Source organism: Falco peregrinus, chromosome 9 (genome assembly GCF_023634155.1).
Source record: "Falco peregrinus isolate bFalPer1 chromosome 9, bFalPer1.pri, whole genome shotgun sequence".
NCBI classification, from domain to species: domain Eukaryota; kingdom Metazoa; phylum Chordata; class Aves; order Falconiformes; family Falconidae; genus Falco; species Falco peregrinus.
In genome coordinates, this window is record NC_073729.1 from 2,850,608 (window position 1) to 2,874,347 (window position 23,740).

Sequence of the window (23,740 nt, forward strand, 5' to 3'; positions counted from 1 at the left end):
GGCTCCGGCTGGTTTTGCCCTCAGCTGGGCTCCCAGGTAATGGCTGTGGGCCAGCACCTAGTAAGCAGCTGGGCTTGGGAAGAGCTGTAACGAGGATCAGGCCAATCCAGCCCTCGTCCCCACCCACCTCCGGCACATACATGTCCCCCAGACGGTGAGCTCAAATGGAGACAGGGGTCTTCAGGTCCAGGCCAACCTAGAAAACACAAACTCCAGCAGTTTCTGCCCTCAGGAGCATCCCTCACTGCAGCTGCGGAGGAAGGCTCATCGGTAGAGGCATCACTGCACCCAGCATCCACCTCCCATCTGGACGTCAGCAAAGAACAGACAGTTTGGCAGGAGGAATGTCTGCTTGTCCCAGCTAAAGCCAGTTTCTCAGAAAATGAAAGCACAGAGACCAAAGCAAGCACATTTGCAGACAGACAGTGTCCACGCTCAACAGCCAACAGCTAAAATCACCCATTCAGGAAAGGCTTAGCCACTTCACGTCTCTCAGTGCCAGTTCCACAAGCCAGGTTTGACTCTGGACTTAAACTGACTCTATTATTCTATCCAAAGTCCCTACAGCCCTTTTCTTTAACTCTCAACACAGCTACAGGCGTTCTGGCTACTGCTGGCCCACCAGAACTCCAGAGAACAGCCCAGCTTTTGGTGAAGGGATCATAACTGGGGGAGTCCTCCATTCAGAAATTCCCCACAGCCAAGGCATTTCCTTCAGCCTGGTGGCATGAAGGCTTTCTGAACCTCCTGGGGTCCTGGCATGCAGCACAGCAGGAGAGGTTTGCTCTGAGCTCAAGGTTTTGGTTATCACCTTGTCATAGGCAAGTGTTGGCCTGAAACAGTTGAATAAAGACGTTCAAAGCAAGCAAGCCAGAAGTTTTCTCGCAGGACAACGGGTGTGTTTGTAGGATGCAGAACGAGCGGATGGTAAGTGTGGTAACGGAGTGAGCAGAAGGTCAAGCCTCCAAGTCTGCGTGGGGCTTTCCCTGGAGCCACCTTGCACAGAGGTTAAGCTGTTGGGCGGCTCTCCCAAAAAAAGAAAGATGCCAAAGACCCAGAATATCATGAGGAAGAAACCCAGAGAGGACCAGGAAAAACAGCAAAACCAAACCATCCCAACGTTAGGAGCTATGGTTAACGTGAAGACTGGCAGAGGTTTCCAAAGGAAGTAGTGTAAGTGTTCGAGTGGTGAATGAACAAGTTCCTTGCAGAAAACCTCGAGGAAGACATAAGAAGCTCAAGGCAAGTCCTTCAGAGAGGAGCTCGGTCTGTGAATACCAAGTATGAGTGAGGGTATTGCGCAGGGGCCAGGAGCAAACGCACCATTCGCACTTGTGTACCTTTCCCATGGAACGGGTGACCTTGTTCCTTTCCCTCCTTCCCCTCCGCCTGTGCTAGAGGAATGCGCCGTGGGTATGGTCCACCATTCCCAGAGGACTTTCACCATCCCGCAAGGCCAGGCAGAGGGAGGACCTAGCATACACAGGAGATTCTGCCCTGCGTGGTACTTCTGGGCCAGGCTCCTTCAGGGAACCTCCACCTGTTGGACGGATTAGCCTGATGGATCCATGCAAGCATGGGCACCTCCTTCACCCTTACACCTTGCCTCCTCTTCAGCATCCTATGAGCACCAGGTGGACAGGCACTATGGAGTGACGTGACACCAGATGACACTATATCAAGGGTGACAGCAAAAGAACAGCCTTCTCCTCAGCAGCAGCCGTGCTCGTGGTAAAAGCTCAGGCAGGACCACTGAGGGAACCAGCGTCTGACTGCCCTTTGCTTTCCCAAATTCACATCAAGCCAAAGCAAAGCAAGGTCTGCCCAGGACATTCCCTGCAGTGCACTCCTAAAATAGCTCCCCACACTCTACTTCTGCTGACACCAGCCTCTAGGAACTGCCACAAAGGAAGGCCACCACCTTTGCATCTTGTGCCACTGCTGTCGTACACACCCCACAGCTACAGTCACCTCGTTCACCCGTGAGATGGAGTTTAGGTTTTTGCTTTTTCCTCTCCAGGGCTGCTGCCAAACAAGGCAGCCACCTTGTCTGTTTAGCTCCATGCCATCCTCCTTGACAGGGAGTGCTTCAGGCACATGATGTTGATGTCCCCAGGCTGCGGGGACATCTCCAAACTCACCAGCAGGTCCTGATGACACTCCTGGATATTCAGCGGGTACTGCACGCTCACAAACTCAGAGTGCCAGCAGCCTCATGCTGTGCTTGACCATCAGGTACCGAATGCCACAAGTAGGACACAGAGAGTAAACATCCCTGCAGTGGATGAGGACACGCTTCCTTTTCTCCAGAGAGGCTTCGATGCACTCAATGTCTGGGAAGCAGGGTTGCCCCATTTTGTGATGACGCCCATGGAGCAGAGCCTGGATGCCGACCCTGAGGCATGACCAGCTGTGCCTAAACCCGCCCCTGGGCAGGCTGCTCACGTCGCTGATGCTGTCAGTGCTGCCCACGCGCAGCACCTGCCCGCTGCAGGCAGTATTGAGGTTCCCCAGGGTAGATGCAGTCAGTTCTCTGAGCAATGGTGGGTCCTGTGAAGGGGAACACGCAGGCTCCCCTGGTTTTGGACCAGTGGACACCGCAGGATGTGGGGGGGGGTTTTCCAGCTCCCCCTGAGGGGTTTCTTGGAGCTGGCATGGGACAGGAGGCTGGAATTGGGCTTGGAGCTCCACAATAGTGGCAAGAAGAGGGAGAAGTAGCTGGAGAGCTTGGCCTTGGAAGAGGAGTCAGCTGGACAAGGCAGGGAGCAGCAGGGGTGGGACTAGATCTGTGGGCACAAGGGATGCCTGTGCCAGGGACCCTGTGCTCTCAGCCTCTTCCGTCTGCCACAAAAAAAAAAAAAAAAAAAAAAAAAAAAAAAAAAAAAGAAGAAAGGACTGGCGAGACCACAGAAACACAGCTTTCCTGCTGCATGAGCAAGGGGACACAAGCTGGCAGCTGGCTTTGCCCACAGCAGCACTTAAAGTCACGAGAGGCCCTGAAGACCTTACCCTTAACCAGCCCAAATACCAGTCACCCCGTTGCCCCGAGACAGGCACAAGCACACCCCAAGGGCTCCCCGGACCTGCAGACCACTCTGCCAGTCCTGGGGTGCCGGCTTGCCGGAGCGTTGGTCCCCTCCTGCTGATGGCACTAAGCAGAGTGAGCACAGCCAGGTTGCAGGGCTATGGACACCACATCCCCACCCTGCTCTTTACGCTTCACTTCTACTCATCACCAAGTCTGGACAAGAGCCTGTAGGAACAGAACAACTCTGTATGGCCATGTACAAGTACTCACATGCAGGTGCTTTCAATATAAATACTGGCCTTGAAGAGAAACAAGGCATTTTAATGATCCCTTCCACTCCAGAGGGACAGCCAGACGCTTCCCCCATCTCCTCCAGGGAGCCCCCCCTGGGCAGCCAGCCGGGGGGCGGTGTGCTGGGCAGCTTGGAAGATGCAGTTTTGGTGAAAGTGTGGCCCTGAGCCCCCTGAGAGGGAGTGGTACACCCTTCCCCTGCTCCAGCCGAGGGGTATCAGCTTTCCTCCCACCCACCCTGCAAACCTCAGTGGTGGTCAATGACTCTTGCGTGGGGTCTCCCTCCACCGTTGTGCTCCACCAGCCTCCCCAGGCTCGCAGCGTGGCAGGGCGAGCCCTTGCTCTTTTGCAAGAGCCTTGATCAAAAGGCAGCCATCCTCACACTGCCTCCGGGTTTTGAGCCAAGAGGCATCCTCATATATTTCCCCAACCACAACCACAAAGGATAAAAACATGTTTTAAAAGAAAAAGCTTCAAATCTGCATAAGACCTCACAAAGTGAGGAGCTGGAGCTTTTGAGAAAGAAACCCATGCATGGCAAAGTACACGTTTTGCCCATAAAATCGCAAGACATAATGATGTTAGCTAACGAATATTTATAAAACAGGCACGCTTGCTCCTGGTGAGAAGAGCTTAGACACTCTCCAGTTCTCAAAACCTGTGAGACTAGCCAAAAAATCTGTGGCTGGAGGACAGCCAGCCCATACCCAGGCTGAACGATGACAGCCCATAATCATTTTAGCTTTACGGCAGATGACTGGTGGCAAGCTCGTACAAAGCTCAGCCTTCTTCTGGTGCAGTTCTCCCGTTTGATTTCCTGAAGTGCAGGGACAAATACTACAAAAAAACCCTGAACGAGGGAACAATTTGCTTTGGGAGGGAATTCAGGAAGCCAGAAGTCTTGGATCTGGATGTAAATAACTGAAGTATTAAATCTTCATAGCAAACGCCTCCATTTTCAGTACTTTGTGTCTCCTTTAACAGACCTCTGCCTGGCGCAAGCCCTGCTTTTTGCCTTGCCACCAACCTGCAAAGCTGCTAGTTAAATGCAGAGGGACTGTCCCTTGCATGAAGCAGAGGAAAAAACTCCCCACCCACTGCCCCGGCACCTTGCACCATGCAGATTGACTTTGGACACCTGCTTTCGTGCCCCCCTTAACCCACCAGCTGGCTCCTGCCTCCTGGAAAAAGCCACCTGGACACGCCGGCATCGCCACATGGCTGCCAGCCGGCTCTGCGGCAATGGGCACGGGCTTGCACCACAGCATCACCGCTTTCTCTCCCTCTCGGCCCACACGCTCTGTCTCCAGAAGAAGAAATCTTGGCTGGTGAGGCTCTGGCAGGGGCCACAGACCAGCTGGCTCAGACGCAGCTCGGAGCACGTACCTGTCCTGCCCTCTAGATGCAGACGTAGGAACCCAGCACAGACACAAGCTGAGAAGGAACTGGTTTCCCCCTCCTTTAACTTTTCCTGTTGCATCTTCCACCAGGGAACCTCCTGCTCCCGGCCCCCCGAGTACATGAGGAGCGCTGGTCAGGCAGAAGATGCTCAGACATCTGGCCTTGGTGGGTGAGGGGCAGCTAACCTTGCCAAGGCCACGGCGAGGGGAGGAGGCGCTCGCAAGTGAGACGGGCTCTCTGCCTCCCCGTGAGCAGGCTCCGTTCACTTTGGGTGAAATAAGCCACAAAGCAAAGCCCAGCTGCACCAGCCCTGCTTCAAACAGCGGCCAGCAGATACGCAGAGGATCCTGCCAGCGGAGGAGAGCGCTCGGAGCCTCGGTGTAAGAGCACCGGGCAGACTGAGCAGGGAAAGCAACGACAGAGCAAGGAAGCAGCCTCGGTGGTGCATTAAAAACCAGAGCTGGGTGGAGATCATCCCCACCCGCTCACCTCTCCCTCTTGAGCAAACAAATCGGTTTGCTGAGTTTTACTGCACCAAGGCTCACCCCAGGGTGCCCAGGGCCAGCGCATCCAGGTGTCCGCCCCCGGCTTCCCTGGCTCCCCCCCAAAGGCACCCCGGGCTGCCCTGGCAGCTCTGCGCCCCCAGGACCCGCCAGGGATTCAGGCTCTGAGCCGGGCCAAGCTGGAGAGAGGATGGCAGACACTGGTGTCAGGGGTAATGCTTCTCAAGGAGGGGATGGACCTGCACCTTCTTCAGCCTTGTCCGTTTTGGGACTAATACGTGCTTTGATGCTCGGCCCTGTGAATTATGCAGCGAACCTCAAGGCTGTGACTTCAAAAAAGCAGGCTGGAAAAAGTGCACACACACACACAAATAAGAAATGCCTGTTCCCAGCACCTCCAAAAGCACTTCTGGGTCCTTCATGGCCCTAAATCACCACACAGCATCCCCAAAAACCAACCTGGCGATGGATTTGGGACCCCAAACCCAATTCAGAGACGTTCCCTTCTGCACAGCCCATTCCAGCCTGATTTAAGGCTGAGACTGAAGGCTGAGGCTTTAAAGCATCCCTTTATAAGTCTTTCTCAGGTGACTGATTTCCTCCTCTGTCTCATTAGTGGCTGCCAGCAGATGCTATTTCCCCAGAAGAAGCCACACTCCACTTGTTATAGCCATCTCAAAACCATCCTGTCATTTCTTCCCTCCTCACAGCCACGGCGAAGCCGGGAGCATATTTATCAAGAAGCAGACACAGCAGATTTTTATGGTTAAGCTTAGGTCATTAATCTCTATCCAGAGTTTTCAGCATCTTCCTCAGCTTCGCCGTGTTTGTTTAATTCTCAGAGGGTCGCTCCATGAAGCTCTGGGTAATTGCAGATTAACCGCTTTTCAATATTAATGGCTCTTCATTAATGTGCCAGACTCTCTCCCCTCCAGAGCCCAGGCGATAGCTATTAGCGTCATGCCCACAGCTCCCCACGGTGCAAATTACTTTTGTCTTTAGGGCCGAAATTCCATGATAGGAGCCCAAATCTTCCACGTGCTATGGCTGCTTTGTAGCAGAAATATTTTGGAGCAAGAGCGATTCCCTCCCCCAGCCTAACGCAGCGAGCTTCCTCCTGCAGATGGCTCAGAGATGCTCTTCAGCCACCCCAAACTGCAGCATATTCAAGGATGGGGAGGGATGGTGGCACCTCTCCTGTGCCCTCATCTTTCTAGGAGGCATCTTTCTGTACATAGCCCATACCCAAGGCCTCACAGAGCAGGGCAGGGTGGGACACATGGCCACAAAAACCTCCCAGGTGACATGAAACCTGCCCAGAAGTGATGTGAGGGCTGCAACCCAGCCTTCATCAGGGTAGCATGACCATGGCATGAAAGTGAGAGCCTCAGCCCCTCCACCCTGGCAGCACCTCCAGGTGCCAGAGTGCGAACCTTGCTGCGCCGGCACTGCGGGGCCGTGCGGGGTGCGTGGGGCTGACGCTGTGCATCTTCATCTGCCTGACCCATGGCGATGGTCGCTGAGGAGCCCCATAGCCCGAGTCACATCTTGGGCTGCACAGCTGAGAGTGGGCAGAGTGAAGCCACGTGGACAACCAGTGGCTGATTTTGCCATCTCAGTTAAGCTCTAGCCAGAACACAGAGCACACTTATCACAGAGGCGCTGAAGAGCTGGTCCTGTATCTCTACACCTTCCTCATCAGCACGTCCTCTTTCTCTCCTCTCAAGCCTCTTAGGGGGCTTCAAGTTCCAGGTCTTGTTTAGAAGCCTTCACAGGGCACATTAAGCCTTCCCAAGAACTTGCCTCTTGCCGAATTATTCACAACCAAAGAAACTGCCCACCCCAGCCTGCCGGGATGTCAGTCCTCTGCTTTAAAAACATCAACGGACATGGTGGTTTTGCATGAGCTTGAAGTTCTGTGTATTTGTCCCCTCGGCCCACGAGCAGCTGGGGTGAGCCAGCTCCTGCACCCACACCATCTCCTTAGCACCCTCTGCTCTGTGCCCAGCCTTGCCCGGGGGGGCCGAGCTGCCCAGCTCCGGGCATTACACAGGGCATGAGCTGCGCCAGCAGCCAGGGATCTCTTGGTCAAGAAGAGCCACCGGTCCCCTCTTTGCTTAGACCGAGCTGGGATCAACACATCTAGATGTTGCTGAGCAGAAGCCCCTCGCCCCTCCACAAGCTGTCTGTCCTGCCACTGGGTGGAGGAGGAGACCCCCCCACTATCTGGGGGGCAGGGGCAGCTTGAGGTGGGACTTCAGCCCCAGGGCTTTGTCAACCACATCTGGGGGCTGCAGGCTGTGCCACTGGGCGAGGGGCCGGCGGGGGTTGGATAGCATGTCAGACCAGTGCCGCAGCTGGTTGCCTGTGGCTCGGCAGCCCAGGAAGAGTTTGCCAATGGGCTCGTTCTTCGTCACTTTGTCGTGATCCCAGACGGAGATGACCACGTCCACATTCTTGGGGGGAGTACACAAGAAAGAGCATCAGTGGGAGGGGGCTGGCCACAGCGAGGACCTGCTATGTCCTGGGTACTACAGGGAAGCCTACCTGGATGTGATTGAAAGGCACCTCAAAAACAAGCACCTCATTGAAGTAAGGGCTTAAGGTGTTTTTCTTCACACTTGTCCTCTTCTTCTTCCATTTCTTCCTGTTCAGGATGAGATGTACCTTGACAAAAGGATCTGAGGAGACAGAGAGAGGGGACAACTGGCAAGAGTGACAATTTTTGACCAAGGAGCTCAGCCATGAAACAGCTTCCCTGGGCGATTCCCAAGCAGAGCACAGCATCCCATGTGTCGCTCCTTGTAGCGAACATCCATCCCTCTTCCTCTTGCCCAGAGCTCACCTCCTCCTGCCACCAGCTTCCCATACCATCCAGCCACGACATCTCCTCCTGGGAGATACCTCCAGCTCTGCCCAAAGCTGGAGTATCTGTGCTGGGGAAGGCTGAAGCCAGTGAGGCGTGGCTATGGTGGTGGCAGCAAGAAGCAGGGCTTGACACTAAGAGGCACTTACAAGGCTTCGCAGCTCTTGGTGCCATCACTGAGGCCTGGGCAGGAGCAGAGCGATCTAAGCATGAGCAGCCCCTGCTGACCTGAGAGCCCATGGGAGTCCATCCGCTTCAGCTTCTTGGCTTCCAGGATGAGCACCGTCAGCTTGCCAGTGCTGGGGACATAGCGCAGCGAGAAGCAGATCTCACCCAGCTGCTCTTCCTGATGGAGAGATGCCAGTGATGAGCACTGGGCAAAGGAGCAGGCTCATCTGGGACACAAGCACCAGGCTGGCCCCAGGTTTGCTGGGTCTCCCCCACCCTCGTGCTTGCCCCCAAGGACCTGGTGCTTGGGGCAGCGGCAAGTGAAGCAACAGCGCATCCCTCCCAACAGTTTCCTCTTCACCAGGACCAACCTTCACTTTACTGCCCACTGCCAGGTCACTCCACTGCTCGATGACGTGCTGCAGGCTGACGCTGGCCAGGGGCAGCCGGACCTCACCGATGACTTCATGCTTGGCAAAGCGGTTGAAGTCACAGACCCGCATCACCAGCGTGGATTCAGGCACCTCTGCCTGGGGTACCTATGGGGGAGGACCCGAAAGCTGGACTCACTCCTCAGTGGCAGCCCTGCCCCACAGGATAGGGCAGCAGATGCGATAATAGGTTTTTCTCCCTGGTGCTTCCACATCCCAGTTGCAAAGACATCTCCCTCCCTGGAGAGGTTTTTTTCCCAGGGAGCAACATTGCAACATTCTTGATGGGACAAAAAAAACCATCAGCAGCTTTAGTTTCCTACCTGGAAAGTGAAGCTCTCATTGAACACAGGGTTCAGGGTCTTGCGGTAAACCCTGGTCTCGTACCTCTTCTTCACATCAGATGTTAGGTAGGTGATCACGTAGGGATCAGATGTGCCACTGCTGTCCATGGCCTTCAGCTCAGCTGCCTGCTTCACCCCGACTTTCAACTTAAAAGGAGCAATGTACAAGGTCACCAGCTGGAGGGGGATGGGGCCAGATGACCAAGGGCTTGGTGGGAAGCAAGCGAGTGCAGCAGGAAGGATACCTCCATGCCGTGCAGGCATGAGAGCTGGCAGGCTGTGGGCAGGGGGTGAGGCGCAAGAGGGTATGGGCCACCTCAGTGGGCAGCAAAGAGGGACCATGCAGGACCAAAGCCTTTTCCCTGCTGTGCTGCGGCCACGAGCATCCCTACCTCCTGCGCACGGAAGTTGTACTCCAGGGAGTACTGCAGCTTTCCTCGCCCTGTCTGCTCCACACCATGCTCCAGGTCCTCCGCCTCGGGCTGGACCTGCAACAGAGAGCAGCGCTACCCTGAGGACGTGCTCAGCCACATCCCTGACCATGCTGCACTCCCACCGCCCTGGGACCAGGCAGCACCCAGGGGAGGGAGATGGGGGAGAAGGGAGAGCAGGACGCACGAGGCTGGCGGTGGTGCTGCTGCTGACAGCATGCAAGCTGACTCTCTCCTTCTTCCTGGGCTTCTTCTTGCCACAGCAGCACCTGATGATGCAGATGAGGAAGAGGAGTAGGAGAACACCCACTGCCACAGCCACAGCGATGAGTGCCCATTTGGGTACTGGTGTGATGTTTGGGGAGCAGAGATGGACAGAAGAGTTAAATCCAAGCAAAAAAACGACAGAGTTGATTTAAATCTGTTCCTGTTGTACTTTCAAAACTGCCCCTATAATCCTGGGCAAGTGTCCCATGGAGAGGCTGCAGCTGGAGACCCTTCTCCAAATGGGTAGCGAGGATGCCCTGCACTCCTGGAGTGGCACGGTACCGCTCTACAGCATACCCACCCTGACAGACCCCACTGGAAAAAGGGATTTGGAGAGAGGGAGAAGTGGATACAGAGCCACAGAGTGCAGGACCCCACTGGATAATGCTGCCCGAGAGAGCAGAGCAAGCACCGCCGTACTCACGTGGGATCCGGCTAAGCCAGCCGCCCAGGGAGCCCGGCCGAGCCGTGGTGCTGATGGCCACGGGGCTGCCAGCGAGCGGGGAGGCTGTTGACCTGCCATTCCTGGCTGTCACTGCCATGGCTAAACTGGGGTGACCTGGGGACACAAGCAAAATTAACAAGCTGAGGATTTCCTTCCCAGTAGGTGCTGGTGGCCCAGGGCTCTAACCAGAGCAAACACAATTAAAAGGCAGAGCCCAGCGGGAAGGTTTAGAACTGTGGGCAGGGAGTGCTCTGCACTAGCTGGCCCCTCACCTACAGCCTTGCCATTTGTACCCTGCAAGCCTGCCTTAGGAAAGGGAAGGGAGCAGGAAGGATGGATTGGGGCATTTTCCTTCGTTTTTGAGAAGTGGAATCACCTGGCTGTAGGGGGGGGGGGGAAATCCCCACAAAACCAAGAGCTGTTTTGCGCTGGCCCCTCCCTGGCCAGGCAGCACGGCGGAAGGGTTTGGGTTTGCTCAGCCCCACGCAAGCCCCACCATTAGCTAACAGCCTCTCTGGGGCTGAGCAGCAGGAGGGTTTGCTCCTGGGCTTGCAGCAGGGCAGGTGGCAGTGGTGCCACCAGGTTGGGGTCACACTAGCTCGGAAATTTTGCGTAAACCCAACCTGTGCACATGGCAACGCTGACGTGGCTTATGGGAAGGCTTCACATTTAAAGCAGAACGGTCCTTCATTAACTGCTTTCCCCATAGCAAGCTCTCATTCTAGCATGAATGCTTCCTGGTAGCCTTCTTGCCTCCTTTCGGGTGAGGAGCGGCAGCAGGACGGTGTGCCAGGAGCAAGGCTGTGCAGGGAGCGGGTCTGCAGCCGTCACAGCGCTGGTGGCACCCAGCCCTGGCGCCGTGGCCGATGTGGGCAGGCATGTGCCCATTTGCTGCCCCAGCCGCCTGCCCCCCTGCCAACACCACCTGGCTCTTGCACGGGGATCCTCCCAGGGAGAAAGCAGCCCTGCGCTTCCCTCTGCTGAGTCTGCAAAGCCAGCAAGAGCCCTTGATTTATCCAGCAGCGGGCTTTGCCACGTGCAGGCATAGGGCTGGAAGGATGTGGGAGCTGCTGCCGCGCCTGCGGCATCATCGCTGGGGCAATGCAGTGCAGGTTAAGTGACTTGCCCAGGGCCACCTGGGACGTCTGTCCCATAGGACACGCAAGCTCCACGCACAGCCTTGCCACCAGTAGCTTTAATGATCAGTTTCTCCTGTCCCCACATGAGGAATTCAGTGCCCGGTGACACACCTGCGATACTCAGGAGGTGCCCAGCCCTGGCTTCAGGCTGTGGCAGTGGGTAGACACAACAGCGTGGGTGAGCAGACACCCACCCAACACAGAATTAGGTGTCTCAGCACTTTTTCCCCACCAGACCCCCATGGGCTGTGTCACATCAGTCTGACATTGGCCCTGGTTTAAAAGACCAGCTCATCCCAGCCCCACAGGGTGACCCGAGCTGCTGTTTTGGAGACGATGGGGACAGCCCTGCTGTGGTCTGGGAGAGGCAGCACAGCCTCAGTGGGCTCTGCAGGGAGCGTCAAGCATCCCTGCTCCCAGAAAAGGGGCTGGGGGAGCCCTGCTTCTTGCTCCCAGCCTGCGCTGACCGCATTCACGAACTGGGACTTACCGGTGAGTGTCCTTCCCAGCCTCAGTCTCCCTTCCCCACTGCTGTCACACGTGCCAGGGGCATGCTGCGGGGTGAGATGGGACCCCGCCAGGCACGGAGCCCAGGGTGCAGCTGCGCTGGTGGCTGCAAGGCTCGGCCAAAACAGGAAAATCTGCTTTGCCAGCCCAGGAACCGGGCGGCCCCAGCAGCTCCATCAGCCCCACCTCACTGCTGACCCAAGCGGTGCTCAGGCAGGCGAAAAGCCAGCGGGGAACTCCCTGCCGGACTGGGAAACAAAACCTGCCCTCCTGCCTGCGAGAAGCCAGCGGGCATCGCTGCTGTGCCCCAGCAAATTCACTTCTCCGTGTTCCCCCTGCATCAATGCTGGGCTGGACTGCGTGGCTGTAGGCACTTAGCACAAGGGGACAGGCACTTGCAAGGGGACGGGTGCAGGGCTGCATCCATCCCTGTGGGCTCTGCAAGTGCAGCTTGTTGACCCACACGGCACACAGTTGTTAATGCATCGTGTGAGGGCTCGGGAAATGCGTGCAGTGGGGATGAAGGGGGATGCAGCGCTCCAACACAGCCGGGAGGACAGACAGGATGAGGCGACACTGCTTGGGTGGGTCCATCTCCCAGCGCCAACAGCAGCAGCACCAGGCACATGCACAGGAGCTATTTCACCGTCATCGCTGTCACACTGAATTTATGCTTGCACACTTCTTCCCTTGCAAAGTCAGCCCAAAACCTGCCTTGTCACTGCAGAAATTTGGGGTGGTGCCGGCAGCAGGGAGCGATACCGCTGGTGCCCGACGGCTGACGCAGGCATGGGGGGAGAGGCCTCAGCAACCGGACCCGTCCCAGCTCTGCCTGGCCGCCCCAGCACACCAGTCCTGCCAGATTTTCACATGGGCACCAAGGCGCGTCACACTGGGTGCCTGGTCACAGCAGAGGTGCCTGGGCTGCCCCTCCGCCACCTGAAACACAGCCTGCTTGCAAGCACCCTGCTGCTCAGGGAAGCATCATCTCCAGGAGCAGGAGATGCTGCGGGAATGATGCTGCAGCAGACTTCTGAGGTGGAAACACAGATGCCAAAACACTTTTTGCTCTAAACTGGCGGTCCCACAGGATGTACAGGGGAAATGCAGAACGGGGACAGGGGTAAAAAGCAACAGGCCCAATAAAATCAATCATGGAAAGGAGGTTCACATTTGCATGCTAAAAGCTGAGCATATCAGTAGCCTTTTCGACAGGCTGTTTGCTGGAGACAAGCATCTCGGTGAAGCCAAGCTGCGCAGGACCCTGGCTGCAGCCCACACTTTGGGAGGCAATTTGGTGATGCTGGTGGCAACCTGGTGCCATGCAGGGGGACAGCTGCCCAGCCTCAATGCAGGTGAGCTCCGTCTCTGTTGGCAGGAGCCAGGCTGGGCAGCTGCTGCTCTGGGCCACCTTCCAGCAGTGGAGCAGGGATGTGCCCCAGCTGGGTGAGGGACAAGCCGCAGGATGGCTTCCTCAGTGTCACCCCCTGCCCACCCCCCTAGGTCTCACTCTTGGGCTGAAAGGAGGCGTTGAAATACCCTGGCAGCACGAGCCTTGCAGGGCTGGGTGCCGCAGAGCCCACCTGGAAAAGCAAGATCCCAGCCCAAAACTAACCCCTGCTCGGGGCAGCGTGTAAGAGGCAGCTTTCAGAAAAAAAGGGAATGGGGACCCAAAATTACAGTAAAATTGCAAACGTGGTGAGCCCCTGCTGCACCCTGCCATGCTCTGCACCACCTTTCTCCCTGGCCCAGCTCCCTGCGTACGCTGCAAACCACTCTGGAACAGGTACCCCTGTATTTTCAGTCGAAACCACAGCAGTTATGTATTCAAGGGCTGGGAAACGAGGGGGCTACAGGCACACTATATAAATACCCCGGCTGCAAAAATAGACACCGCCACAGCGCTGGCAGGCAGCGGCTGAGCACGAGCACCAAGGGAGCCTGAGGAGCAGGAGCGGTGCTGAGCCCCTTCCCCAGGGCACGGCCACGGCCAGGCCCGGTGGCCATCACCGCCTGTGCGGCGCCGGCTGGGAAATGCAGCCTGGCCTGGGCACAAGGCCGAGCCGCCCGGCCGCCTACAAATCCCAGCGTGCCGGGGAGCAGGGCTGCACCCCAGCCTGGCTCCTGCCTGCTTCCTGCCTGCGCGGGGCGGGGGAAATATAAACACCGGCATCTCGGGCGGCGTCGGGATGCTGCCGCCGGACAGGCTGCGCCGGGGAGCGGAGGCAGCGCCGGGGTGAGTCTGGGCTTTGCTCTCTAGCGAAATCCGTGTGCGGCGGGGCAGGATCTGCCCCACGGTGCGCAGCTGCAGGCCGGCTGCGGGCAGCACAAGCGTCGCCTGACATGCGCTCCTGTGCGCCTGCCATTGCGCGCACCGGGGTGCTCACCGAGGCGTGGGTATGTCCGTGTACGCGTATCTGTACATAAACCGTGGGTATGTCCGTGTACGCGTATCTGTACATAAACTGTGGGTATGTCCGTGTACGCGTATCTGTACATAAACCGTGGGTATGTCCATGTACGCGTATCTGTACATAAACCGTGGGTATGTCTGTATACACATATCTGTACATAAACCGTGGGTATGTCCGTATACGCGTATCTGTACATAAACCGTGGGTATGTCCGTGTACGCGTATCTGTACATAAACCGTGGGTATGTCCATGTACGCGTATCTGTACATAAACCGTGGGTATGTCCATGTACGCGTATCTGTACATAAACCGTGGGTATGTCCGTATACGCGTATCTGTACATAAACCGTGGGTATGTCCGTGTACGCGTATCTGTACATAAACCGTGGGTATGTCCGTGTACGCGTATCTGTACATAAACCGTGGGTATGTCCGTATACGCGTATCTGTACATAAACCGTGGGTATGTCCATGTACGCGTATCTGTACATAAACCGTGGGTATGTCTGTATACACATATCTGTACATAAACCGTGGGTATGTCCGTGTACGCGTATCTGTGCATAAACCGTGGGTATGTCCGTGTACGCGTATCTGTGCATAAACCGTGGGTATGTCCGTGTACGCGTATCTGTGCATAAACCGTGGGTATGTCCGTGTACGCGTATCTGTACATAAACCGTGGGTATGTCCGTGTACGCGTATCTGTACATAAACCGTGGGTATGTCTGTATACACATATCTGTACATAAACCGTGGGTATGTCCGTATACGCGTATCTGTACATAAACCGTGGGTATGTCCGTGTACGCGTATCTGTACATAAACCGTGGGTATGTCCGTGTACGCGTATCTGTACATAAACCGTGGGTATGTCCATGTACGCATATCTGTACATAAACCGTGGGTATGTCCGTATACGCGTATCTGTACATAAACCGTGGGTATGTCCGTGTACGCGTATCTGTACATAAACCGTGGGTATGTCCGTGTACGCGTATCTGTACATAAACCGTGGGTATGTCCGTATACGCGTATCTGTACATAAACCGTGGGTATGTCCATGTACGCGTATCTGTACATAAACCGTGGGTATGTCCATGTACGCGTATCTGTACATAAACCGTGGGTATGTCCGTATACGCGTATCTGTACATAAACCGTGGGTATGTCCGTGTACGCGTATCTGTACATAAACCGTGGGTATGTCCGTGTACGCGTATCTGTACATAAACCGTGGGTATGTCCATGTACGCATATCTGTACATAAACCGTGGGTATGTCCGTATACGCGTATCTGTACATAAACCGTGGGTATGTCCGTGTACGCGTATCTGTACATAAACCGTGGGTATGTCCGTGTACGCGTATCTGTACATAAACCGTGGGTATGTCCGTGTACGCGTATCTGTACATAAACCGTGGGTATGTCCGTGTACGCGTATCTGTACATAAACCGCACTGCCGTTAGTGGAGGCTGGCAGACGGAAGGGAGAAGGCGGGCTCGGTGTGCAGCTCTCAGAAGAACAGAGCAGAAATTAGAGGGGGTGCTCCCCCCCCCCCCCCCCAGGAAGGGCTGCTCAGCCCCGTTGCTGACTCATCTGATTTTCACTTTCAGAAAGGTGCACGGCTGAAATGCTGTTGGAGGAAAGCTGCTCCCTGCTTGGCTGGGCTGGGGGTGCCAACCTCCCTCCTGCTCTCTGGGAGAAGACCCCTTCCCAGCATGGGGCATGTGTGGAGGAGGCAGAAGGACGCCTAGCATCTCCTGGCTTTCCAAGCATGCCCCGGCAGGGCGGGGGAGCAGCCCTGAGGGCGGGCAGGGCTTTCCACCCCAGGGGCAGTCAGGGGCTGCACATGCGAGCATTGAACCCTCAACGGCAGGGCTCTGGCAGCATTTCCTACCACCCCAGGCGATGCTGTGCAGTCCCTGGAGAATAAAAATGAGTTAAAGAAAACGGAGGCAAAAGAAAAGGCACTATGGAGACCCCGACTCACCCTTTACACTTCATGCTGGCTTCGTTCTATGCCTGCACAGCCCCCCAACTCGGTAGCCAGGTGGGGCATGAACTGGTAAGTGAGGTTTTAAACCCCTTGCCATTCCCAGCACATCTGCGTGGGGCAGTCATCGCTGCCTCTGCCCTCCAGAGAAACCCTGCAGTGTACTTGTAGGAACTGCTGGGTGGCGATAACCCCCACGGGATCCCTCTCAGCAGGAATGGGAATGGCTCCCATCCCACAGGCTGAATCTTAGAAGTCTGCTTTAACACTGACTAGGGCGGAGAAATGAGGGGTACAGCACAGTGGTTACAGAAGCCACAGAACCTAAGTGTACAGAAATAAATGGGATTTATGATTCAGCTGCTGGGCACAGGCAGACCATGCAACACCCTTAAAAGTGCCATCTGCCAGACCTGGGTTAGCACAGCCTGCACAGAGACCTCCAGTGTAGGGGCTGGCTGGCTCACAGGGCTGGGGGGGGCAGGGCAGCCCCACTGGGGGGGTGTCCCATCTGCACCCACACCCTCGCCACACTTATTCAGGCCTTTTACAGCTGCTAATGAGCTACTCATGCAGCGAACTTGCTTATTTGTGGATACAAGTTCACCATTCAAGCAAAAATAGCAAGAAAGCGGTAAGGATGTGAACTAGAAGCCTACCCACAAGATCTGACCTACTTTGGCTTTTAAAAGACAGACTTACTTTGCTGGGAGAAGAGCTCCACGACTGGTTTCAGCCGTTCCCTCCAGAGAAAAATGCTCTTCAGGGAGGAGGGCGGGGGGAATGAATAAAGCAGTGATCTGTGGTTGAAAAATCTCCTTTTCCATCATATTTATTTGGAACTAGAGCAGGATTTCTCAAAGCAGAGCTGTTGTCAACAGAAGCAGGTCCATTTGGGCTGCTCCACTTGGTGGGTAGGATATTCCCTGTCTTTTCCACTCTTCCCCCTCTCTAGATTGGCTGTATTATAATGCAACAGTTTAATTGTATATTTTCTCTTTGAGGCTGAAAATCAAAGATGGCAGACCCTGAAAGCACGGTCATAAACACCGATGTGAAACAGGTAAAAAATTGTTCATTACAAAACATGCACCCTGTATTTCTAAAGGAAATTGTGAAATGCCACCACAGGGGAGGACACACCACAACCTGGAGCTGTGGTGGCCTGAAATGCTTGTGCCTAGGTTTCAGCAGAAGCGGCACATCCCAGGGCTGCTGGGTGCCTGGTCCCAGTGAGGTCCATATGATTGCCACATGGGAAGTGGTTCCAGGGCTGAACCTCCAGTTGCACGGGCAGGATGGGTGCATTTGCTCACATTTGAATTTTGGAGTGGCCAGGGAGAAAGCAGCAGCTTTTGTACATATATAGTGACTTTATTAGACTCTCCAGAACAGACGCAAGCAAAGGGTAAAGCCACCAGTATGTGCAGTGAAACCCAGCAGTGCTCAGCTCAGCACAAATAGATAACCACGGCTGTGCTGTGCTCACAAACAGCAAAATTATGAAGCAATCCCCTCTGCTGTGAGCTGTCCTCAGAGTATATGGCACTTACCAGACAGGTTAGGGTTTCACAACAGCCTGCCTCATCCTCGGTGGCCTAAAGATGAGGATTGGGCTTGGTAGCTCGTCTCCAAAGGCCCTCTGGCATCAGGAACCATGACGTATGGGTGATGCCTCCAATGCCCAACCCTACCACCCCAGTCGGTGGAGCCCTGTGCCCCCCTGCGCACCCCACCCCCAACAAACTCCTCCTTTGCTGTGCCCTAACCCCTCTTTCCTCCCTGTCCTGCAGAAAGACCCCAGCAAGGCACTGGTCATTGCGGTGACCACCAGAGCCATCTTCAACCTGGAGGAGGAGCACAGGCTCTACCTGGAGAAGGGCAAGGAGGAGTATGCAAGGCACCAGCAGGCTAACCAGGACAAGCCCCTGCCCCCGGGCACGGCCTTCACCTTCATCCAGGTGAGCCCCATGCCTGGCCAGGGGCACATGCAGACACTGACAGGACAGGGCAAAAGCTCAGAATCAGCTCCCATCACAGGGTGCAGATATGCCTGTCCTGGTCTCGTTGCAGGGCATCAAGACCTGTGCTCCTCACCCATCCCATATGTCCACCTCCCCCTTGGTGGAGTATTCTGCTCCCTGCCCTCCTGGCGATGGCTTTTTGCAGGGTGGTTGCTCTGTCTGGCTCTCCGTTACACAGCTGATGGCAGCACAAACCACTAACCCTAACTGTGACAGAGCCCTGGCAAAGCCACGGCAGTCACACCCACCAAGAGAGTCTCACCTTCTCCTCGCAGGCAGTGCAGTACGTGAACAAGATGATCCTGGAGAGCAACCCAGCAGAGGACGAGCTCTTTGACATCCTGGTGCTCTCCAACAACAGCCCAGAGAGCGGTGTGCGCATCATCAACAGCGCCAAGCACTACGGTAAGGGGGTGCCTGCTTCCCCCCCACCCCAACCAGGCTGCAAAGTGGATAAGGCACCACAGTGGAGCATCAGCAAGCGCAGAGCCAGGGGATACGAGGGGAGGGGGTTATTATGGAACCAAGCCCGATTCCTCCCAGTCCCATGCACACCGAGGGTACAGGCTCCTCAGCAAAGCCCAGCTCCCCTCGGCCGTATCCTCCGCACTAGGGGGTCTGGCAGCATTTTGCACAGCCTGGGCATCCTCAGGCAGCTACTAAAGAAAAGAGCTCTTAAAAAAAAATAAATAAATTCCAGAGTGCTGTCAGGAAGGCTCATTTAAGGGAGGGATGAAGGAATATTTAACTGCACTCTGCAGTTTCGTAGGAGCACCAGGGCAAGATGATGCAGCAAAAACATGGGCAGGCTCCTCACACAGCACTGGGGAATGGATTGCCCCGAGCTCTTCAGCAAAACATGCTGAGACCCAGGGAGGGGAGGTGGGAGGGCTGCGATTTTGCCCCATAACAGACTTTGCTCACATCCCCTGACCCGAAGGACTGGAGATCTCCAAGTTCTGTTTCGTCAGCGACAAGGACTCCACACAGTACCTGAAGTCCCACGGGGTCAAGCTCTTCCTCTCAGCTGACAGGGCAGATGTCTGCAATGCCCTCCGCAGAGGTGCGTTCTCCCCTCCATCCCACGTCCCCAAACCCACCACGCTTTCCCCAAGCAGCTCAGTACCAAGAGGCAATGCCAGAGCTCTCACAGGGGCAAGGGGGTGAATGGCACACTGAGTACCAGTATACCTCTGACCAGTTCAATCTCCTCTTTGTCCCCACAGCAGCCTGCAAACACACCAGGGTTTCCCAGATGCCTTCACAAGTCACCAAGTACTTCATGCATAATTCTGGCCATGACTCTGCCATGGGCTGATCATTCCCTGGCTGACATTTCAGCCTTTCTCACCAGAGATGCTGCCCATGGCTACTCCCTGCATCGGTGTGAGTGCACGGACAATTCCCGGGGTTTTGCGTGGATGCCACAGAAATTTGCTTTCCTGGTAGAGGCTGTTACTGTGTGTTCAGTGATAGATGCAAGCACATGCTTGATCTGGATCAGAAGGAGTGCATTCTCCCCAACAGCTCTAATAGGTTTAATTGCCTCCTTATTAATTCATTTGGGTATGAGCACATCAGCTGGCCAAAGGCCTTCAAAGTTGGGAGGAAGCCATCGGCAGCCGGGGCTGTCCTTTGCTGCACAGCACATTCCTGGAGCCTCCTTGAAGAGCATCATCGCTCTGACAAGTGTCTCTCACCCGGGGACCTGGGTCTGCAGATGAGGGTGGGCAGAGAGCAGCTTGTAGGAAAAGACCTGTAATTAAGCCAATTACCCAATCGAGCAGAGGTGCCAGTCCCTATTACTCACCACACGGAGTGCTAAATCTGGGCATTAGAACCTGGCATGGCAGGGTGAGCAAGCACCAGGAGGAGGGCTGCTCGTGCCTACACAACCACCCCTCATCTCCTAGCAGACCTCAGTATCCCTCCAGACATCAATCTCTGATCAGCAGCACTTTCTTGTCCACTTCCATGGGTGGATAACACAGCCCTAGAAAAGCTGAGATGACCCCCTAGAAAGCCCCTTGGCTTGGAGACCCCAACATTGTGGGATGGGGCCACAGCAGATGCATGAGGAGGCGCTGGCCATGCACCAGCTGCTGGCAAGGTGTCCCTCCAGAGCCCCACCTTGCTGTCTCACAGGGGTCTCGGCAGCACTTGTCTTCCAGCAGGAGGTACAGACCCCCAGCAACCCGCTCCGCGTGGTGTTCGACGGGGATGCCGTGCTCTTCTCTGATGAGACGGACCAGGTCTTCCAGGAACAGGGGCTGGAGAGGGCGGTGGAGTACGAGCGGGCAATGGAGGCTGTGCCCATGGGAGAGGTGAGCAAGCCACCTTGCTGTAGTGGGCCCCCACCACCTCTGCACCCACCATGAGCATCTCTCCCACTATGGCTTTGCCATGAGTAGCCAAAAAAAGCACAAATCCTTGCAGGTTCCCTTTGCAACCACCACTCAGTCCCTGGCATGAGCCTGACCTGGGGACCCACTGGAGACAGATCTGGCCTGGTAACTCCTATAAGGGAGCCTCAGCTCCCAACCACCCAGGGCTGCGGTTACCCCCAACACCACCTTTCATAGGCTGGGACCTCTTGCTGTACGAGTCCCTGCAGGACTGCTGCTTGCTGGGATGTACCTTCCTGGTCATTTTGGGGTTAGGATGAGCACCACAATGCTCACCTTCCTCCCAAGGACCCCAGTGCACAGCACCAGTCCCAGCATTGCCCAGTCCTGCACCCCACAGGCATTCCTGTGCTCTGCAGAGCCCTGAGAAACCCTGCAAGAGGAACAAGTGGCTTGTACAGGCAGAATAGATGTCTCCTTACTTCCCACCCACTCCCAAGTGTCTTCCCATGCTTCCAGGGGCCCCTGAAGGCTTTTGCCATGCACCTTGGGAAGATGCGCAAGAAGTTCAGCCAGGAAAAATCCCCCATACGCACCTACCTGGTGACCGCCCGCAGTGGCCGGGACATGGGCATCCGAGCCATCAAGACACTCCAGGAATGGGGTCTGGCCATCGACGAGGCTTTCTTCATGGACGGGGCTCCCAAGGGCCCCATCCTCGCCCAGATCCAACCTCACATTTTCTTTGACGACAGGCTTTACAACATCCAGGGGGCTCAAAATGTGGGTGTACCCTCTGCCTGGGTCCCCTCCTGCTGCTGATGGGAGGGAGGACTGCTGGCCTGCAGCCCAGGGGACTGGGCCAGCTGAAGGTGGAGAGGGAAGGATTTCCTAACCTACAGTGAGCAAACCTCAGGGAAAGGGGGTAAAAGCATTGCAGGAGAGCACTGACCACCAGGCAAGACTTGATGCTCATTTCTGCTCCCAATACAAGGTCTTTTAGGTCATAGAGTAAAGCCAAGATGCAACTGCTCCACGAAGGAAGGACACCTCTGCTGTGACACTGAGGACTACCACCTACCTGCCCCATAGGACCTGGGGGCATTTCTCTCCTGCAAAGAAATAAACGAAGCTATTGCCCCACACATGAGCTAAAGGGAGCATGAAACTGAGCTTTGAATAAAAACACTAGCTTTGGCTGTGCCCAGGCAGCACCTGAGATTTAGTCTCAGGACCTCTGCCCAAAGGAAGCCCTCAAGTCCCTGCCTCATCAGACACACTCAGCTTTGGTTTCCCAAGGAGGATGCTAGTAAATCCTTCAGGCAGCTCCAGCCAAACTCAGCAGAGGAAGAAAGACTTCAAAGCTGTAAAGGACCTGCAAACATTTTGGAAATGGGTGACCAGGTTGAAGAAAGCAAGGCCAAGCTGTTCACCTTACAGAAGGGGTTCTAGCACAAGCCACCTTTCCTCAGGCATACAGGCTGCTCACAGCACCCTTTGGAGACCCAGACCTGTATGCAGGACACTTGGCTGCTGGAGCTGGACCAGCTCTGAGGTCCCTGCAGGAGACAGCGCTGTCACAGAGCTCCAGTGTCCCACCAGGAGAGGGCACTGGAGACGGGCAGCCTCCAGCACAAGCCACGCAGGGACCAGAGCCACAGACCAGTACGGCGGGAGGCAGGGCAGGGCTGCGTGCCCTGAGCTTAAATGGGTCTCCAGGGCTGTGGGTGGAGCGTGGGGGTGGGGGTCCCAGGTGGGGGTCCCAGGTGCAGCTGCTCAGGGCAGCTGGGTCCGTTGAGGGGTGCTCAGAACCCTGCCTGGCACCAAGCCAGCCCACGTGCGGGGGGGGGATGCCTCTCCTCTGGCAATTTGGACTCTGCTTTTCATTTGCCCCGGGAGCAAGCGGCCCCCCAAGGTTCACTGGCAGGTTCCTTTCCCCAGGGCTGGATGTGAGTGGCCGACACTAGAGACCACTGTGCTGCCCAGGGACCCAGCACCCCGAATCCTGGGGAGCTCCCCAGAACAGCCTCGCAAAGAAACAGAGACTGGCTGCTCAGGGCAGTGCCTGCTGCATGGCAGCGGGATTATGGATGGAGGAGACAAAGGCGATGGTGGCTTAGTTTTTTAATCTCAGTGTAATCAGAAAGTAAATTTTTTAAAGGCTTCGCAAGCATCAATCTCACCAATGCTTTTTCCCCCCCAATAAATAAATAAACGAGCATCCCTGTGTGAGCACTTGTCCATCGCACCTGTGTTCAGCAGTGTGGGAGGAGGGCTGCGATAACTCGGCGCTCCTTTATGGACACTCAGTTCTTTTGTCTTACACATGTACATCAAGATAGGTTCAATACACAATAAATATTTGGATTTGGCCCCTGAACATCTTCTTGCATCCATGTCCCCAAGCCCACTCCCACTATCTGGGGCCTGGGGACTCTGCACCTCTCGCCCTAGCAAGGGGAGATGCTGGCCTTGATGTGCCACCAGCACAGGTCCCATCCCTGCCACCACAGCCACCGTGCGGGTTTGAACTCAGGGCTGCCAGGGCAGGGCAGGGTTGCAGGCGTGCAGGGCTTTGGTAGCAAGCCACCTCCAAAGATGCTAAGCCAGGCAAGATCTTGGCACTGGCAGTCTGGCCCCCAGGCCTTTTACTCAGTTCAGATGCTGAAATTAGAAGTTTCAAGGTAGTGACATCAACATCATCAGCCACTCATCATTTGCTAATATTGATAAGCACCCATCAACCTCTGTCACCGAGCAAACATTAATTACAGGATGCTCAAAACATGCCTGGTAACCAGGTACAGATGTTTGTCCCACATTTACGCAGGTCGGATACCACTGGGCTCGGTACGGGGATCCAAGCACCCATCTCCAGCCCCACTCACTGTGTACGACCAGCTGCTTCGGTGGCAGCCGGCGGTGGGAACACAGACCCAGTGGTGGTGGTGGTGGTGGTGATGGTCCTGGACATCGTCCACCACTGACCCACTGCCTTTGCCGTTGCCTGGACAGCACTGGCAGGAGGTTGGTCAGTGCCTTGGGCAAGGGGGAATTGGCTGAGTCAATGGTGGTGGGGACAGGCCCACGTGAGCCATCACAGGGTGCAAGCTGCTGAGGCAGGGGAAAGGCGCCAC

At 55.8% G+C, this 23,740-nt stretch overlaps 2 protein-coding genes across 12 annotated transcripts; one reads left to right on the forward strand and one right to left on the reverse strand.

Moving 5' to 3' along the window:
- Nucleotides 1-6,912: 6,912 nt before the first annotated feature.
- SYT8 (synaptotagmin 8) lies at nt 6,913-11,932 on the reverse strand. The gene is made up of 9 exons (XM_005237334.3): nt 11,805-11,932; nt 10,155-10,289; nt 9,651-9,808; nt 9,425-9,520; nt 9,012-9,179; nt 8,629-8,796; nt 8,318-8,435; nt 7,771-7,904; nt 6,913-7,679 (listed from the first exon to the last, which is right to left on the reverse strand). The coding sequence occupies exons 2-9, from the start codon at nt 10,270-10,272 to the stop codon at nt 7,446-7,448; spliced, it is 1,194 nt and encodes a 397-aa protein (XP_005237391.1). The 5' UTR covers nt 10,273-10,289; nt 11,805-11,932; the 3' UTR covers nt 6,913-7,445.
- Nucleotides 11,933-13,920: 1,988 nt separating this feature from the next.
- LOC101917341 (cytosolic 5'-nucleotidase 1A-like) lies at nt 13,921-22,835 on the forward strand. Of its 11 annotated transcripts, none has more exons than XM_055814467.1 (8): nt 13,961-14,057; nt 17,081-17,148; nt 17,239-17,297; nt 18,028-18,195; nt 18,534-18,663; nt 19,199-19,321; nt 20,404-20,582; nt 21,123-22,835. In XM_055814467.1, the coding sequence occupies exons 3-8, from the start codon at nt 17,253-17,255 to the stop codon at nt 21,423-21,425; spliced, it is 948 nt and encodes a 315-aa protein (XP_055670442.1). In that variant the 5' UTR covers nt 13,961-14,057; nt 17,081-17,148; nt 17,239-17,252; the 3' UTR covers nt 21,426-22,835. The 11 variants fall into 11 exon arrangements, with proteins under 11 accessions (XP_055670436.1, XP_027642393.1, XP_055670442.1 ...); XM_027786595.2 differs by having other exon boundaries at nt 13,962-14,057; nt 17,081-17,144; XM_055814466.1 differs by lacking the exon at nt 13,961-14,057 and adding an exon at nt 15,673-16,306.
- Nucleotides 22,836-23,740: the final 905 nt, after the last annotated feature.